This window comes from Bicyclus anynana, chromosome 1, assembly GCF_947172395.1.
Source record: "Bicyclus anynana chromosome 1, ilBicAnyn1.1, whole genome shotgun sequence".
In the NCBI taxonomy this organism is placed as follows: Eukaryota; Metazoa; Arthropoda; class Insecta; order Lepidoptera; family Nymphalidae; genus Bicyclus; species Bicyclus anynana.
In genome coordinates this window covers 2,115,245-2,135,048 of record NC_069083.1, presented here as the reverse complement: position 1 = coordinate 2,135,048, position 19,804 = coordinate 2,115,245, and the positions used below count along the sequence as shown (strand labels likewise).

At 40.3% G+C, this 19,804-nt stretch overlaps 1 protein-coding gene across 6 annotated transcripts in view; it reads left to right on the top strand.

Moving 5' to 3' along the window:
- Positions 1 to 620: 620 nt before the first annotated feature.
- LOC112044395 (amyloid-beta A4 precursor protein-binding family A member 1) overlaps positions 621 to 19,804 on the top strand; it is a 36,996-nt gene continuing 17,812 nt past the window's right edge. For 3 of the 6 annotated variants that reach the window (XM_052884137.1, XM_052884133.1, XM_052884124.1), the window contains exons 1-14: positions 621 to 757; positions 3,173 to 3,298; positions 6,097 to 6,259; positions 6,999 to 7,239; positions 8,216 to 8,565; positions 11,392 to 11,559; positions 12,483 to 12,626; positions 13,226 to 13,412; positions 14,573 to 14,710; positions 15,301 to 15,389; positions 16,563 to 16,659; positions 17,131 to 17,287; positions 18,325 to 18,389; positions 18,617 to 18,696. In XM_052884137.1, coding sequence (XP_052740097.1) covers positions 636 to 757; positions 3,173 to 3,298; positions 6,097 to 6,259; positions 6,999 to 7,239; positions 8,216 to 8,565; positions 11,392 to 11,559; positions 12,483 to 12,626; positions 13,226 to 13,412; positions 14,573 to 14,710; positions 15,301 to 15,389; positions 16,563 to 16,659; positions 17,131 to 17,287; positions 18,325 to 18,389; positions 18,617 to 18,696 — 2,127 coding nt within the window. In that variant the 5' untranslated portion in view covers positions 621 to 635. The other 3 variants (XM_052884140.1, XM_052884129.1, XM_052884149.1) reach the window with 3 other exon arrangements.

Sequence of the window (19,804 nt, the reverse complement as noted above, 5' to 3'; positions counted from 1 at the left end):
AAAGAAAACGACGCTGAAACGAATAAGAAATCGATATTTACAATGTACCTACACATCACATAAAGACTGAGAAAGTATAACTTTCGTACAAGCTAACAAAACCACCTTTTAAAACAGTAATAGAAAGTCCATTTAACATTCCGCCCTCAACAAAAGCGTGTTGTACCCCCAATGCTAATGTAGTATCGATCCGATAGTTTGGCAGAGCTGCGGCCGTGCCACGCGGCGGCGCCCGCCCGGCCGACCTAAAGCTGCTGAATTGCGTTTTTGAACAAAACCAGTATTACTTACTTCAACTCAATCTTACGACTTGTATTTGTTCTACCTGTATTTACGCTACGGCGAGGCAAAGGTGGGCGAAAAAATACTTTCAAGTATATTTTAAGTCAATAAAATATGTTTGTTGTACTTCAATGTTTGCTAAACAAGTGGCGTTTTGCCGGTAGAGGCGGCGGCGACGTGACGTCGGCGCTGGCGACATGAGCGCGGGCGTACTACGGGACGCCGCGGGCGACTCCACGCCCGGCTCCGACGGCGGCGAGCGCATCACGCGCCTCTTCCCCAAGTGCCGCCCGCGCAACATGCAGCACCAGCACGACAGGTGACGACACGTTCTGTTTGCTGAACGCGGCGACATGAGCGCGGGCGTACTACGGGACGCCGCGGGCGACTCCACGCCCGGCTCCGACGGCGGCGAGCGCATCACGCGCCTCTTCCCCAAGTGCCGCCCGCGCAACATGCAGCACCAGCACGACAGGTGACGACACGTTCTGTTTGCTGAACGCGGCGACATGAGCGCGGGCGTACTACGGGACGCCGCGGGCGACTCCACGCCCGGCTCCGACGGCGGCGAGTGCATCACGCGCCTCTTCCCCAAGTGCCGCCCGCGCAACATGCAGCACCAGCACGACAGGTGACGACACGTTCTGTTTGCTGAACGCGGCGACATGAGCGCGGGCGTACAACGGGACGCCGCGGGCGACTCCACGCCCGGCTCCGACGGCGGCGAGCGCATCACGCGCCTGTCGACGTTTTGGAAACGTGTAAAATGTTATATAATATCTTAAAGGTTGTAGAAATTCTCGCAGAGTTCTTATGAATATAGTACATATCAAAGTTGGAAGAGTTAGGTGTAAACTAAAAGGGCCGAAAGCCATGCAAGTAGGTACCATCGCAGAGTATATTACAAGCGGTAGGCTGGAAATGAGCGTAATTGTCCCCTCGCGTGTTGATCGCTAACTGCCTCACGTACTCACTAACGGCCTACTTGTTTAGGGAACTTTCTGAATTTCAACTAACCGCACGATGGGGTGAGGTGCTATGCTAGGGAGCCCTTTAATCATGAGGTAAAGTGCGGCGTAAAATGCAAAATGATTGCGAATGGGGCCCCAGTGTACTACGGCTTATGGACCCTCTGATTTGTAATACCACTTCTGATAATGGGATATCGCTAGTGTATCCTAAGTATCACTTATTGATAGCTCTCATTGTTCACAATCACAAGTGAACAATGAAGTAGTAACTACATAACTGTTGTTTAAAAACACACACTGTACGTACCAACTGTTTTTAAAAGTGACAAGTGTCCTTGATAGAAAAATTAGGAAGTTGGTATTGTTACTCCTTTGCCTCGTAAAGTACGTTAAGCCACAAGTCTCGTTGATTATCAATAACATAAGATAAAGCCCACTAAGAAGCGTCGGAGCAACATGGTGGATCTAAAGAGGCACGTTTTAACTTGGTACAGCCAAAATCAAATTTAAAGATGCACAGTACTGGCCCGCACAAAATGTGCATAAAAATATATAATAAATTACCGCAAAACATTAAGAAAAAGGAAAACATTAATGAGTTTTTATTAACATTAAAAAACTTTTTGCTTAAAAGTATATTATAAAATTAATGATTTTTTGACCGAAAAATGATAAATCCGCCTCTCTACTTATCTTATCTTATGTTATGTTAAGTTAAGTTAAGTTAAGTTAAGTTTTACTTTGTAGTTACAACACCCTCACAGGGTTCCATTTGTAATAATTATGAAATTTTATTTATGACATGTGGAAATGTAACTTAAATGAATAAATAAATAAATAAAATAAATAAAGAGGCACGCTTGGCCTAATCGATCTAATCTCTAATGTAATATTTTCTATGTCTGAGTTTATCTCGTCGTCTCCCCCCCCAAATTACAGACATTTTTTTTGGTGAATTTGGGTGCGATACTGGTCCATTTGCAATTGGTCTAAGGCTGATAATGATAAGTCAAGTAACAAGAGGCCTAACTACCACGTAAACAAGACATCTCGGCCTCTAGCAACTAGAAGCATCCCCTCTAATCAGGGCGTGAGAAGCAAAGTGCACGTCTCTTTCACGAATAGTACCGTTGATTTGTAATTTGCCCTACTTTCCTAGCAGCTCGCGCTTATAATTTTTCCTTTTATACGCGTGTGTGGATTTTCTCTAAGTAAATGGCCTGACATATTACTAGTCGCCGCACGACCGTCGAATTTCAACCGTCATGCAGTTAATATTAATTGACACGCTTTGTAAAGAAATGCGGTTAAATTTTGATGTAGGCGTTTGTTACTTTTTATTATTAATGACGATACGACGACGACGGTATTCTATTATTTTTAATAATAATAATCATTTTTTTGTAAATTAGGTATGTATGTGTACAGCTTGACGGATTAATTTTAGATATAAAAGGTAGGTATCATAAAATATTGTAAATTTCAAGTTTTTTTATTACAAACAAATTAAATTATATATAACTAAATGGTTGACCACTTATATTTCATGTACGCAGTACATAAAAAAATATTGCGGGTGTTCCAAGAAGGGGTACAAATCTTATTACTACCACAATATGGGTATCAAATAGTAAACTTAACTCTAACAGCCAGTTTCTTCATGTAAAGTAATAGTAAAAGTAGTAAGTAGTAAAGAAGACTTTATTTTTCAGTGAATAAGACACTTTTGATTTATGACGTTACTTTGACTGTTACTTGCGATAAAGAAACCTGGCCGGAAAGAAGGCCGTAAATCATAATCATTTATTAGTTGATACCCATACACATGATGCCACATGATGTAGGTATCAAACGAGGAGATCAAGAGATACCTTGATGTTTTAAATAAATTATTTAATTACATTTTATACAACTTTCAGATTGAACTCCGGCCTGGACGGCCGCGACATGCTCAGTGTCAACAACGTGTCCTCAGACGACGAGAGGGACGATCAGCCCGTCCTCCTCAGCACCAAGGGAGGCACCTACAAGCTCAGGGATTCTAGGTAAATATGAACTATAGTTAGAAGATCACCTCGTGAAGTATGTGGCGCATCACTCGGGTTGATTTGGACAACTAATAGAACGCCTCGAACGCCTAATGGAACGAAATGAATGGCCAAAGAGTATATTAATATAATCACTACTGTCGGGCGGACTTTCGATAAGCCAGGTTGTTAAACACACACTAGGCTTACTCATTTCACTGTTTGCGGGGGTTTAATAAATGGCGTAGGCTGCTGATTTTCAACCCGATGCCCCTGCGCCATAGCCCATATGCATCAGAATTATGAACTTAAAAATCATCACATCGCATGTATATCTGCGAAATTGTGCGTGTTGCAACTTTAGAGCAAACTACAAGTTAGGTGCCACTCTATATTTAAACACATCATTATGATAAGCATCAAATATAATGTATGGCAACGAACTGTGACAATTCTTTTTCTACCCACGATGATATAGGAGTCCTTACTTAAAGTACATAACAATCATATGCCGTATAGCTAATACGAGTCCATTGGGATCCTTTATAGTGTGTGTAAACACACCTAAGTTAGTAAACTATCTATGAACCCACCATTTTTACTTTTTTATTTACACCCTAAATCTGAAGTGTTAACCAAACCCTTTCGCAACCGAAGGTATCTCGCGCACTGTGAGTTTACTCGGTTAAAATAACTTTCATTATGTTTTCAAAGATATTCCTTTCGATAAAAGGATTGTTTGTTTATTGATCCATACCTGTTTGTTATAACGATAAACCTAACATATTTTGTCCCTCGTGTACCGAGATCTCCAAAACTCAAGATATCTTTTTAAACAGTGCCTAGTTTCACCATCATCATCAAAATGATCATCCTCATCGTCACGATGATCACAATCGTCATTATTATAAGCATATCTTAATGACTAATGTAGCCCTCGTCAGAACTTCTCACACCGATTTTAAAGGGAAATTGATAGCTTAGAACCACCACATAACTCCAATAACAATCGGCATTTTTTTTTTATTCTTGACAAGTTAGCCCTTGACTACAATATCACCTGATGGTAAGTGATGATGCAGTCTAAGGTGGAATCGGGCTAACTTGTTAGGAGGCGGATGAAAATCCACACTCCTTTCGGTTTCTACACGACATCGTACCGGAACGCTATTATATATATTATATTCGCTTGGCGGAACGTCTTTGTCGGTAGGGTGGTAACTAGCCACGGCCGAAGCCTCCCACCAGCCAGACCTGGACCAATTAAGAAAATCTCAATCTGCCCAGATCGAACCCAGGACCTCCGTTTTGAAAATCCACCGCGCATACCACTGCGCCACGGAGGCCGTCAAATTGATGAACATTGATGAGAGCTAAGAATTTATCATAAAAAATCAAATGAAGGAAATTTTTATAGAATCTCAATATCGTATATTTCAAATAACATAGTCAAATAAAGTAAATAAGCCTGATGAGCTGAACAAATAATTTGTAGCAGACTTTCGAACAACAGTCATGTGCCGCCTGCAACATGCAATTAGTTTAATTTAGTTACTCCTGTACACATTACTAATTCAAATGTTTGAAGTGCTCGTTTGACACTGATAATGTCCCATACAAAGCGTTAACGTGGCGGCGATGTGTGTACAGGTAACCCAAGCTACGCAAACAAGTGGTAATGAATGCAGCTAGGCGTATGCCGAGCCTTGATGGATGGTGTAATGGGCAACATGTGAATTAGTGGACGGTATTTAATGGCCCTCGTGTTAATTCAAAGTTGTTTTCTTATTTTGATTGCACTTATATGCTATAGGTTTAAAGGGACGTTACCTCTGTCAAAGTTGATCCATACTTCTAGTATAACATACCCTAGTTATGAATCATCGAAGTCGGAACATATTTCTAAGTATGGTCTTCTGTAAGTCTCCGTTTATACTTTAGAGGGATGTCAGGACCGATGTTTTAAAGCTGTTTGTAAGTTGATGCTGTATTCTATAAACTGAGTGAGATTTTGACGCAAGATTGTGGTTGGAATTGACGCTGTACAGAGTACACAGAGTGTTGACTGTAAATCAAGACGTGCCAGAAATATTTGTACATTGCACATATTGGCTGTCTATAGCAAAAATTACAAGCGTTCACAGTGACGTGTATTTTATGGCTTCATATATACATAAAAAATGCATTGCCTACCCTCATTACGAACTTGGAGATGGAATCTTCAATTTCGTACAACTAGCATGTTAGATATGCAAGCAGCGTTTACTTTATAATGGGGATGATGACTAGGTTTGAATATATTGATTTTTATGATACATTCGGGTAAATAAGGTCAATGTTAACTAATTTATACATTACAAAATTATAGATTATAAAATTTCAAAATCTATTAATTTTTTTTTATCGTAATTAGAAAATTCATACAGTTTTAGCTTCCTTACATTAAATGTGACATTTTTCAATAAATAAACTATAAACATAAACGCACAAATAACAAAGATATTAGTAATTTTGTTTGAACGCCCATACAAACCAAACACGATCAGCGAGCCAACGACGTCACTAAATCGTGCCATTTTGTATGGAGCATTTTTCAGGGATCCGCGGCAGCGCCTCAAATCTGACCTTTTAAATCCCTGTAGCTCCGAAAGTAATGATCGCAGATACCCTGTTACTTTTACAAAATTGCTTTGCTATTAGTATACTTTAAATTTATATACAATTTAAAAAACTGTCATCATCCCTATTATAATGGCAATAGTTTAAATGATCAAAATAAAAAAATGTACTAATCCCATTGTGTATCCATTTTCCAGGATAATAGAAATAGCCGGAGGAAGGGAGCTGTATTCTCAGAGCCGCACCAAAGCGGTGCGCAAATTGCGGCATAGCAACACGCACAAGCACAACTTGCGGAACAAAGTGCGTTCGCTGACTAAAGACTCCGTTGACTACGCCGACAACAATATCAATAATGAAGTAAGTGAAACATTACCTACTTCACTAAACACTAGCAAAACATGTACAAGAAGCACAACTTGAAATACGGAATGCGTTCTCTAACTGTAGACTTCGTGGAATACGCCGATAATAACAATACGCACAAAACGCAATGTGTGAAAAATATTGCGTTTATTAACTTAGGGCCGTTTATTACTTGTACTGTGAGTTTTGATGACAACGACATAGGTATGGTTTGAGGCAATGATTGACTTAATCATTAGATGACAAATAACATCACATCATTACAAGGCAAATATTGACGATTATAAATAGCAACTGCTAAGTGCTGAGTAAAAGGTGGTGCTGACTTCTCAGCCAGAAGTATCATAAATAGATTACCTTGACTTTGCCAAAATTACTTGTTAGGAAATGAATTTTATGGCAGCTTGATATATAGCCACAGTGTAAACACACCGCCAGTCCAGACACATTTCAATGACATAAATTCCTTAATATCCTGATAATCAAACTCAGCATGCAACGACATATTAATACCTCAGAAATACATTGTCGATTAAAAACTACGAAATCGGAAATATCGTTCTAGTTTTTGTTGCGATAGAACGAAAGAGATAACCATATGTAAGAATAACGAAGACACTCAACGAAGGCCTATAAGACAGGACCTTTTGTATTTATAAACAATGCATACAGCTTTGTTAGAAATGCCGTCATTTATGATACTTAATTGAAATATTTGCTTCACAATTTTCAGATTTCTATACACAGAATAAACAGCGAACCCAAAAAGATGATATCCAGGCACACATCCCCCGTTACATATACCAACGGGGAAAGAGATCCTGTATTAGAACAGAACACCATGGGTATACCTAAAAACAGTTCTCCCATACTGGACCCCCATAAGACTAATGACGTCAGCACCAAGAGTAGTCCCATAGCTGTCGTTGCGGACGGCGAAGTTATGGTTTTCGACGAAAATGACGACTGGAAAGGTATTTTCATGCTATGTAAATAATTGCTTAAGATTGATATGATAAAGAAGGAATGCTTGCTTGACTCACATTATTGCTCGTTGGAAACATTTGCGGAGTCTCATTTTAAAATCCAGCTATGGAATAGACTGTAGCTAGATTCTTTGGAAGCAAGGCTATAATGAGCTATGCGCTCTATTTTAGAGTATTTACAAAGGCTTTTTATATCATATACAAAACGAAATAGACTATCAGTGGAAGGTACGAGTAGATGTGGCCTAAGGTGGAAAAGCGCTTGCATATAAGACACCTTGTCTGTCTAAATACTCTTGTCTAAAATATGTCTCGAGTTAAAGTGAACAAGTATGCGCGTCTTAACTTAGACTTCTTCATTGTTTCCCACTAAGCGTGATTGTAGTCCAGCGCTAGTTTAAAATAAACAATATTAAATGCAAATACAAAATGCAAGTACCTACCTCTGTCTATGAATACCTACTTTGTATTAATTAATTACTTAATAAATTCAAAATGCATTCTTTATACTATTCTCAAGTATTATGAGAATGATCAATCGCAGGTTATAATAGTAGATTATAGTTATATAGGTCACATAACAGGGTTATTAAGTGTAGAATATAAGTCAAAACGGTTAAAATCAAGTTGTTGGTCCTTTCTTAAACTTGTGCAATAAATAGGAAACTTATTAAATAAAAGATCAACCTTATTAGGTGTTGTCACAGGTATGAGTGCTTTAAGGTATGCTTACTACAAATCGCCATAAGCGTACCAACCAACTAAACTACAAATAAACAGTAAAACCTATCCATCGAGAACATTTTAATGAAAAAAGTCAACAGTATATATTCCTATCTAGAAGAAAAATGCTTGATCTAGATAATATCTTTAGGTACATGTTTGTCATTAAATATATTCATTTGGGTTTTATGATAAAGTAGTATCCTGTAACATTTCTGTTTTCTTTCTTTTTTATTTTCAGTGATATTGAATTCTGTGTCTCTAGGTTTGAGGATGGACCCAGACGCTAGCGACGAGGAAATTGATATAAGTGTTAAAAGAACTTTAGACAATATTAAAAATGGTGATAGTGATATATTGAACAATAAAAGTGAACTAAGTGACGGAAGTGATTCTACACGTTCTAGAGAAGACGTGAGATTGAGTGAAGGCAGTCCCACGGGAGTTTGGCTCTCTGGTGACGAAGACAAGAGTCGGTTCACGAGGGTGATCGGTGAACTGCCTATAGCTGAATACGAGGGCTCACCTAGAAGATATGGCGTTGGCTCACAGAAAATACATGTCAGGTCGCCTAGACCAGGGTTTCCTCAGGTATGTTTTGATAGTAAAACTTATTAAAGTAATCATCAACACTCAGCTTATTCAAAATTGTTTTTGAAACGCTTTTTTCAAGAGTTCAGCTCTTTTAGCTCTATGCTATGGTATTTAATATATTTCTCCAATTCTCGTTTTGGTATTATTATTTAATGTAAAGGCAATATTTATATTGATGTAATCTAATTAATTTTAGGTAATGCAATCGTTAATTATTCATTTATTTGTAGTCAAGGGCCAACTTGTAAAGAATATAAAACAATAGGTATTTCTCAATCTTTTGTCGAGCTACCAGACAATTTTTAATAGATGCCTGGACAGCTGGCTGTATGCAGGGCCGGACCGTCCATACGGCGAACGGAGCGGTCGCTCCAGGCGCCAAATCCTAGGGGGCGCCGAAATGGTAAAGACAAGATCGAAAAGAAATTTATTTCTTTTCGATTTTTTACATTTAAAGCGAAGAGATGAACGCGACGTGCGCGAATTTACTTCTAATAGAGGCGTCTTTCTTTACATATGGTGCAGGGAGTGCGTTGATTTTAACCCTTGATTGAAAAAATAGGTATATACAGGTAATAGAGGGCGCTAGGGTGATGATTGCACCCGGGCGCTGCGTGAGCTAGAGAGTCTTTACTTATAGTGCAGGGGTTGCGTTACACCCGGGTGTCGCGATCTCAGGGGCGCCCAAGCGCCACTCGCCGCGCGGGTTTTATAGGTACTAGGGGGCGCTACGGTGATGATTGCACCCGGGCGCTACGTGAGCTAGAGTCTTTACCTGTAGTGCATGGGGTGCGTTACACCCGGGTGTCGCGATCTCAGGGGCGCCCAAGCGCCACTCGCCGAGCGGGTTCTATAGGTACTAGGGGGCGCTAGGGTGATGATTGCACCCGGGCACTACGTGATCGAGAGACGGTATTGTGCCTGATTTTCAATTGGCCTGAGTATGGTCAAAATCTTCGCGTTCCATAAGTTCATAGCCTAAATAAACCAGGAAACTACAAAGCTATAATTTTTTAGTTATTTATTTTTCAACTTTATTTAGGGCTCAATACACTTATTTTGTTGGCCTGGAAACATTTCTATACCAGATATTTTTTTTCTTTAAATTCTTAGAAAATGCATAGACCACTTTCATAAAAATTTTGAACTCGATAAGTGCTTTTTCTAGCTTCGGAAATATATAAAAGTCTGATGGAGACAAGACTAGATCATATGAATATGGTGGTAAGGTAATAATTCTAAATTATACTGATGAATTTTTGCTATGCTTTTAACAAACGTTTCACACGTTTGTTAAAAGCATAGCAGAAACTCGCAAATTATCCTGATGAAACAAAACTTTTCTTCTCAATGATCATGGCCATTTTTCTTTAATTTGTCCTCTGAAACATCGTAGCAGATTTCACTATTAAGCAGAGTTTATATTTACGATTTTTTTTAGTAATCCATCGTAATTACATTCCGCGAATCTCAAAAAACTAAGGCCATTTCTTTTGCAACACGCAAAACCGCTTCTGCCTTTTTGGAACATTGGATCCTGGTCGTGTCCACTTTTTAGACTGTACTTTTGTTTCTGGAGTTAAAGTAATATACCCATGGTCACAAATCATACAAAAAAGTATCTGCCTCAAACAACTCCAAGCAGTTGCGAAAATTCGTCAGTCGATCGCGTATTTGTTCTCAAAGAAGCCAAGGCGATTGTGTGATGTCTGCCTTCTGTTGAGATGCCAATAGTGTCAGCTATCTTCCTAAAAGTCAATCTATCTATCTATCTATCTATACTATAATAAAAGAGTAGAAATCGAGTGTCTGTACTTTGCCCAAATTTAACTAAAATCAAGTTAGGGCAATTAGAAATGAGCAATTGAATACGAAAACATTTTTTTAATTTTCTTGTCTGTCTGTCTGTCTGTTTGTCAGTCTGTCTGTCTGTCTGTCTGTCTATCTGTCCTTCTGTCTGTATGTTCGCACTATTCTCTGGTTCTACTGGACGGATTTTGATGCGGATTTCACAAATAGATTAAGCATAGTCCAGGGCAACATATAGGCTTTGTTTCATCGGATATATAGCAAAATACTTTATTATACACCGGCCTTCGGCCGGGGGTTTGTAATAGGGCTTTCGACCGTGGCTATAGCTGGGCATTTTACCCAAGCTCAAAAATCGCGCTTTATTGTGAACCGCGAACTTTATTGTGAACCGGCCTTCGGCCGCCGGTTTGTAATAGGGCTTCTGACTGTGACTATGGCTGGGCATTTTACCCAGGCGCAAAAAACGCGCGGCCTTCGGCCGCGCACTTTATAATATGCTACTATATCATAAAAAAGTTTTCATTAAATTAAAAGCGAAACATAACATCGTATGTGCTATCTTCTGATCAGTTTGAAGGCGGTACCAAGTTAGTGCTGTGTTAATTAAAACCGTATCTGAAAGAAGTGTCTGAAAATCCAGTTAAAATCTTTATGATTTAAATGAATCGAATCGAAATCAAACGGTCGAATTGAGAAACTTCCTCCTTTTTTGAAGTCGGTTAAAAATGTATGACATTCCGATATACGTTAGGCTACGAACTTTTCAAACGTCCCTAGTATATAATGTTAGGAGCAAATAGGAAAGGCGCCATAATTGGATCTCGCTCCATTCTAAAATTTACCTCGGTCCGGCGCTGGCTGTATGTCTAGTAGGTCATAAACGATATAGCATTCCAACTTCTACTAGAAGTGGCAATTACAATGTATTTATAAAATACCTGTTTTGAGTTTTCCTAAATACCCCCTGTTATTAGCAAAACTGCTAGTTGATTTTCTGTTTTTCATTTCCAGAGGGTAGTTCCTACAGACAGCAGAGACGTAACACCGCCGCCCAGCTCTGCGGCGTTTGACTATTTGTACGAGTTCTCGGAGACCAGGAAGGTTCTAGAAGAATTCTTCCGCTGCCCAACGCTACCGGGGCAGCAGCAGAATAGTACAGATGAGATTGTTAACTTTCAGGTTTGTTCTTATGTATAGTATTATTCTAGAATTCTAGATTGTCAAATGTTTAGGTAGCCTTCCGTTATTTGCGACCGTGACGCGCGAGTGCGACCTCCGACCGCGCGACCCACTGCTTAGTATGAATTTATATGGAACACTAAACAAAGCCCGATACCGCGTCGCGCGACCACTTTTGTTTAGTCGTCCATATATAAATTCATACTCATATTCATATATTCAAGATTGGAATGCTACCTTAAGAGCCTATTTGGCATAGTATCGCCTTCTAACCGATCAATAGAATGGACATAAGTGCAATGGTATTTTTGTTTTTTAGAGTAATGTAAAAATATTTTTTAAAAATGTTTAAGTTTGTTATTTTTTTTATATTAGTAGATTTTATATATATATTTATTATTTAATTTCAATTACTCGTAACGTAATAATAATACCTCTAGACCTTCCATAGCCACCACTGTCAAAACTTCAAAACAATAATTGCCTACCGCATTTACCTATAAAATGTTTATTCGGGAAATCTCGTAGTGCGTATATTATGCGTAGACGTAATATGAATCATCCATATGTTATCGTCGTGTTGCAAAGGCTTGCGGTACGGTCAGCTTCAGTGTGCTCGTGACATTCGAGCTGTCCACAGCTCTTGTTGTGTAATTCTTTATGGGTTACTTGGGCGGGGAGAGTGACTTGAGTGGAAAACGGGAGTGTTTGTTAACAGTCAAATATACCTTTAACCCTACACACAACGTTCACAAGTGCGTGCGTTCTCTCAAGGTCATTCTCTGCCATTCTAGGGTCTTTTTTTGGTTACAGTTTCATTTGTTAATTAAGTTGTCCTGACAAATGTTGTGAATCATAATCTTTGTTCGACATTAGTTAGGATAAATTAGGATAAATATATACGCACACTTGTGTTATTCCAGGAGCTAGATTACGAGTTGCGGCGGCAGACGCAGAACTGTCCGTCTGAGAACGGCGTGGACGGCAGCGAGTCGGACTGGCCGCAGAACGAGGGCATCGACTCGCCGCACGCGCTCAACAACCACACTGACTTCTTAGGGTTACAGGTATGTTTATTATATTTAAAAAAAACCACTTTATTTTATAATACGATATCTTTATAAAGTACTAGTCGCGGTTCCAGCCGCGTTGTTCCCATTCCTTTTAGAATACGGGGATAAAATATGACACTCGCAAGTAACGTACCTTTAACCTACAATCTAAGGGCTTTCTAATGGTATGAGAATTTTTAAAATCGGGTTTAGTAGATCCATAGGTTATTCCGTACAATACCACAAACTCTACCTCTTTATGATATTGTTATAGAATAATAGATATTAAGCAAAGAGCATACTTTCCTTCATCATTGTTAAACTTTCTTACCAGCGACATATCAGCAAAACTTCTCTTAAACTTGCTTAAAGATCTTGACGGATCTGACTGGATGGCGTCCTGCGCTGCGCTTGCTGGTATAGCCTGACAAGTTCGTTCGTAACACTCCCAAGGTCCGCGCGGGTCGGCGGTGTAGCGATGAATGAAAAACCCACAACTGATGCACCTCACTTCCCCACTCGCATGATTTCACACCCACGCAGTCTTTCCCCCCGTCGCCCGCATATCATGGGAGTGTTATCAACGAATTTGCCCAATATATATTAATTCGCAGCAGAAGCAGCGCGCGCGGTTCCCGACGCCGGACGTGGCGGCGCTGCAGGCGGGCGACGCCGGCAGCCCGTGCGCGTCGCCGCCGCCCGCCGACCTGACCGACGGGCTGGCGCTGTCCTCCGCCGGCAGCGACACCGCCAGCGAGCTCTCCATGGCCATCATGGAGAACGAGCTGGTGGACATGAAGGGTATGATCGTATGTTTACTAACTAATGCTGTGGATGACGACGGCAGTCCTGCGCTGCCATATAGCTAAGAACTATCTCGATAACTTTAGCTTTTAACAAAAAAAAATGCATCGTAATTAGACAACGTGGCGTGACTACAGGGTAGCAAGGCTGCCAAAATGCCTCGAAAGGACCAAAGGCCGGAGATGCCCTGAGCTGAAAAATAATCTAAAATAGATGACAAATTTTTAACAGCTCTGTTTTTTTATATCTATACTGTAGCCTTACTCGAGGAGTACTGTTTAGTAACAAAACAATTAGAAAACGCATGTCATTTCATATGTTTTTTTATTTTAAATTATTATACAAAATTTATTAACGATATCTATTGTTTTTATTGTTTTAATTATAACTTTTATTAGGTATGAAATAACTAGCGATTTATAGTCTCATTTTTAATTCGTTAGTTAGAAAACAGTATTCCTCGAGTATGGCTTTAGTATAGATATAAAATCGTTTAAATGCCACTCTCAAGTTTTATGTAGTTTGATTCAACTTGACCGTTGAATCAAACTACATACAGTGTTCATCAACATCGTCTTTATTAGTCGATGGAGCGATTGGCGTCAATTGCCGGATAAAAGCCTTATGTAGAGACTTTCAAATACCACAGTCGTGTGTGCCACCTTTGATGTCGTCGGTCCACTAAAGTATTGGAATCGCAGCACCTTGGGACCCGAACATCCATTGCTTCTTCGAACTTTACCCACCCATTGTCACTTCAGCTTTGCACCTAGTGAAGTAATGTCGGTAACTTTGGATATTGAAAGTATCTCCCCAATCCTTATTCACTTTAATAAAGACACTTCGAGCATAACTCTTCCCATTATCCCCGAGTTTAGGTAAAAACAAATATAAAACTTCACTGCGATCTTAATTGATGTTAAATAACGATGCAGTGAAATATGGATACCTATAGCTACACGACGAAGCGTACTATATTATCGGTAGATTAGCCAAAAATATTCAGGATAAATAGAGTTGTAGAGAACTAAACCAAAAACTAAGGGCTAAAAGCCTTTCTAATCCATTTCCTATATATAAGGTTGTTTGATTGATTGATTTCTGCTTGCATTACTATGCGATTTGAATTACTTTCACTGATATTTCCGTCTCTTTAGACGGTCCGGGACGACATCCGGCCCGGCGTAGTGGTGACTCGGCCCTACACATAGCACTGGCACTGTCCTCCGCCGCCAGCGACATTGTCAGCGAATTGTCTATGGCTATCATGGAGAAGGAGCTAGTGGAAATGAAGGGTAAGATTTTGAAAACCTTCATTAATTGGCCACAGCCTACAAGCATACAGGCTAGAGTAAATATAGACTACACTGCAAGACCTTGAATTGAGGATTGAGTGTTCAGTTTGCTTACTCGCAATACGCAGAACTGCATATGCCCTTTGCGTATTCTGTAAAATGACAGCACTGACATTGTTCGTTTCCATGGCAACTGCATTGTTAGTAACATTGTAATTTTGGCGTCCATTATACATAAAGTTCAAATTCGATTATGACGTGTTATAGGCGAAAAGTCAATGTGAAATACCCCGCACTCTCGCACCCCGATATCATAACCCTGCTGGGATATACTCATATTTTGGAACTCCACGCAGTTATACGCCTCATGTTCAAATCGGAAATATGGCACATACTATAATATTAATTAATAGGTCTAATAAATTATCCCTCTCAAGTTACAGCGATTCCATCTAAGACTGCATCGTCATTTAATATCTAATGAGAACGCAAATAAAACCTAATTTGTCGTTTAAGACAGCATTTCCATTTTGTTAATTTTGTATTGTCATATTACACTTAAGCACTGATTAATGTGGTTTGTATTGCAGAACCAAGTCGCCGAACTCTGCCCATCGTGGAAGACGGCCTCTCTTCTGGACACGCGTCCGACACTGACAATAATAACCCGATTATTCAGGTTTGTTACTGATGCAAGGTTTGTCAAAGTGGGGTACGCGAACCCCTAGGGGTTCGCCATTCGACGGTAGAGGGTTCGCGACAAGATTTACCTAATGGTGGCTAGATAACTGATAACAAGTCAGAATTAAGGTTAAAATTGTCCAAAATTACACCTAACATTGAAAGCACACCCATAACATTAATATTACAGACATTTCTTTTGGTACTTTATGTGCTACCTTTTTTTTCAAATAAAAACCTTATTTTGTTGAATGGTCAAATTTATTTTTTCTGTTGGGGGGGTGGTGGGGGGGGGGGGGTTTCATCAGTTAGTAAGGGGTTCGCTGTCACTTGGAAATTTTCGTGGAGCCGAAAGTTTGAGAAACCCTGTTCAATTAATTAGGGTCCCGAACACAAAGGGTAAAACGTTCTAGTAATCTTTTTTTTTGTCACTATCCGTCCGTCTGTCACCTGGCCGTATCTGTGATGAACCGTGATAGTTACACAGTTGAAATTTTCACAAATGATGTATTTCTGTTGCTGCTATATAATAACAAGAAATACCTAAAAAAACAGAAGAAAATAAATATTTTGGGGTCCCATACAACAAACGAGATTTTTTGCTGTATTCTTATAAAATGGATTTAGTGCGTGTTGCGGCTTGAGTAAATATCGACCGGCCGCTGTTGGTACTTTTCGATGACTACCCGCAAATAGAAATATTGTGTAATGTATTTGTACGTACACGTTAGGATTTTTATTGTAAATTTGTAAGCACTACTACTATAATTATTGTGTTATATTCTTTGTAAAATAATAAATATTTTAAATCCAACGATTCGTGCGCGTATTTCACTCTTACTTGGCCAGTTTTATATCGATATGTATATAAGGTACAGTAAGAGCAATGCTTTTTAACCGACTTCAAAAAGGAGGCGGTTATTTGTGACACAACTTGTCAAACGAGATGTATGACGAGAAATAAACACATTATGTCCTAGAATATTGTTCTCTCCTTTGTCCAAACGCAACGAAAAAAGGATCCTGTAGGTATTGTACATGTTTATCATCATGCTTATGCCCATCTATTATGCCTATAAGATGTATGTATGTATTTCCATGTAATGACCAACTATATTCAAACGTACTCTTAATTGCATACGCGAATAACGATTATTTCTGTACTTTTCAGACTCACTCAGTGACAATAGAAGAAATTGTAGATAACGGAACGATTGCAGACCCTCACATGTTAACCGATGCAGACTTACACTCTTTAGATCCATTAGGTGAGTAAAAAACTAAGCAGAAAATATATCTTTAAATAAATACTTTAATCAGGTTTAATTATATAAATGGTACTTGAAATCTGGACGCATGATGTTCCAAGTCAATAAGAAACGATAACTACTATTTTATAGGAAGTTCTGTGTCTTATAAAATCGTAAAGTTTAAGGGTATGCAGACGTTTAAGCTTTTATGGGTACGTATCGTTACGAGTACTCGTATATATTATATTATCTAGCGGGTTCTTAAGCTCCGGAATGGATTCTTACGACACGACGGCCTCAAGACTGATTGCACTAAGCCGACAAACCCTGTGACAATTACTATAAATCCAGGTTTGAGCTTCATAGGAGAGATATTTAGAAAAACTGCGCTCGTCCAAACCTTCTATTGGTGTTGCTCCGGCCATACCTTATAGCAAATAAACATTTGAAAAAAAGTAGATAAAGTACTAAAAAGTGTATGTTTTACAGCAACAGCTCCCCCGCCGCCCGCGCCAGCGCCGCACCGGCCCGCGGCGTCGTCCCCACACGCGCACACGCCGCACTCGTCGCACGCGCACACACACTCGCACTCGCCGCTGCAGTCGCACACGCCGCACCACCACCACCACGATGACGTGTATCCAAGGTGAGTAGTGGAGTGTAGCAACAGTTCCCTCGCCGCCCGCGCCCGCACCGTACCGGCCCGCGGCGTTGGCCCTGCACGCGCACACGCAGTACTCGTCGCACGCGCACACGCAAACGCACTCGCACTCGCCGCTGCAGTCGCACACGCCGCACCACCACCACCACGACGACGTGTATCCTAGGTGAGTAGTGGAGTGTAGCAACAGTTCCCCCGCCACCCGCGCCCGCACCACACCGGCCCGCGGCGTCGTCCCCGCACGCGCACACGCCGCACTCGTCGCACGCGCACGCGCACACGCACTCGCACTCGCCGCTGCAGTCGCACACGCCGCACCACCACCACCACGACGACGTGTATACTAGGTGAGTAGTGGAGTGTAGCAACAGCAACCCCGCCGCCCGCACCACACCGGCCCGCGGCGTCGTCCCCACACGCGCACACGCCGCACTCGTCGCACGCGCACACGCACTCGCACTCGCCGCTGCAGTCGCACACGCCGCACCACCATCACCATGACGACGTGTATCCTAGGTGAGTAGTGGAGTGTAGCAACAGCAACCCCGCCGCCCGCGCTGCACCGGCCCGCGGCGTCTTCCCCACACGCGCACACGCCGCACTCGTCGCACGCGCACACGCACTCGCACTCGCCGCTGCAGTCGCACACGCCGCACCACCACCACCACGACGACGTGTATCCTAGGTGAGTAGTGGAGTGTAGCAACAGCAACCCCGCCGCCCGCGCTGCACCGGCCCGCGGCGTCGTCCCCGCACGCGCACACGCACTCGCACTTGCCGCTGCAGTAGCACACGCCACACCACCACCACGATGTACACGACGTGTACGTCGTCGTGGTGCACTCCTAGGTGAGTAGTGGGGAGTAGGATACATCCTAGGTGAGTAGTGGAGTGTAGCAACATTTATTTTTTAAATAAATGTTTTTTCTTTCCTTCTTTCTTTCAACAGCTCCCCCGCCACCCGCGCCCGCGCTACACTCAAAATATTTTGAATTATTCAATAATCATAAACTTAATTGCAGGAAAAGGCCCACGTCAGCCCAGAGCACAGAGTCAGTGGAAATCAAACCGGCGAGCGGAGATGAAGGTAGCAAATTTAATATTAATAGTCTGACCAGAAAAATAAAATTCCATGTTGCCGAAAATAGCCGAAAAAAGCCGAACTAATTTCTTCTACTATAATAACAGTTAAAAATTAAATAAACAAAATTACTTTGGCCCCTAGAGACTGAAATGCTTGTTTAGCCCCGCTGTGGAGTGGTAATTTAACAGTGATTTTGAGCTGTAGTAATAAAAATTTAATTTATGTTTCAGATGAAGCAGACACTGATCTGGAAACGGACAGATTGCTCGGTCAGCAGAGAACAGATGACCAAGGGTTCTTTGATGACAAAGTAAGTTTGTTTACTTATTAATTTTTTCACATCTACGTCATAGCTACTTGTACTATGTAGGTATTCTGTAGATAAAAGCTTGAGGAAATGATAATGTTCTAGTACCCATGTATATGTTTCTAGTTGCTCTAAGGCATCAGTACAGCTTGTGCGGATTAACTGGCACCTGGCTTGAATGATGTTTGTACTGTGTTTGTATGGTAGTCAGGTCAAGTTAATGCGCACGAGCTGCTGTAGTGACGCCTTAAAGCAATTTCTGTGGGACCTACAATTTCCTAACACTTTTTACTAAGTTGCTTTTCATTTATCATCCATACCAAATATTCAAGTGTAAATGAAAAAAATAGTTTAAGAATTTAATAAAATATTCTTATACCAGTATTTTAACTATGATAAATTACGAATAATTATTTATTTTGCCTTATTTTAACTACTACCATCTAACGTAAAATTTCAATGCTGAACTTGGTTAAAATCATTTATTTTTGAGATGAAAAGTGTCCTATTCCTTCTCTCGAGGATGTTAAAAAGGGGCAAATTAAAAACAAAACTTATCTAATCAAATAGTTAAGCATTCAATAACAAACAAACAAACTTACATTTGCATTCATAATATTAGTTACGACTACATACAAATTCATAAACGTACTGTTGAAAATTAAAGATCATAGAATTTCAAACGATGACGTACACTAGTTATGTTAATTTGACTATAAATATTTAAGAAAACATATGTTCCATATTGAGATGAACGTTTCCTTATTATGTACCGTATGATTCATTGGAGCATGAACTTATTACTGAGACTGACGGAGCGATCGGAATAAACTCCATACGTTCTGAGTCGTAACGCACGACCTTGCTCTCCTATTATACTTGGTCATAGAATATGACATGTGGTGATTCGTTTAGTTTATACCTAATCGTGACTTGTCTCTCTGAGGATCACGTTAATATGTCGTTTTGTCGAATTTTCAAGCTTTATTTTATTTATTTATAAATTAAATTAAATTCAAGATAATTGTTTTATTTTTTAATATATTTATGATCAATCACGCAAAGACTATTTATCTAAAGGTATCTTGGTTCCAGATTAACGCAGTGCACT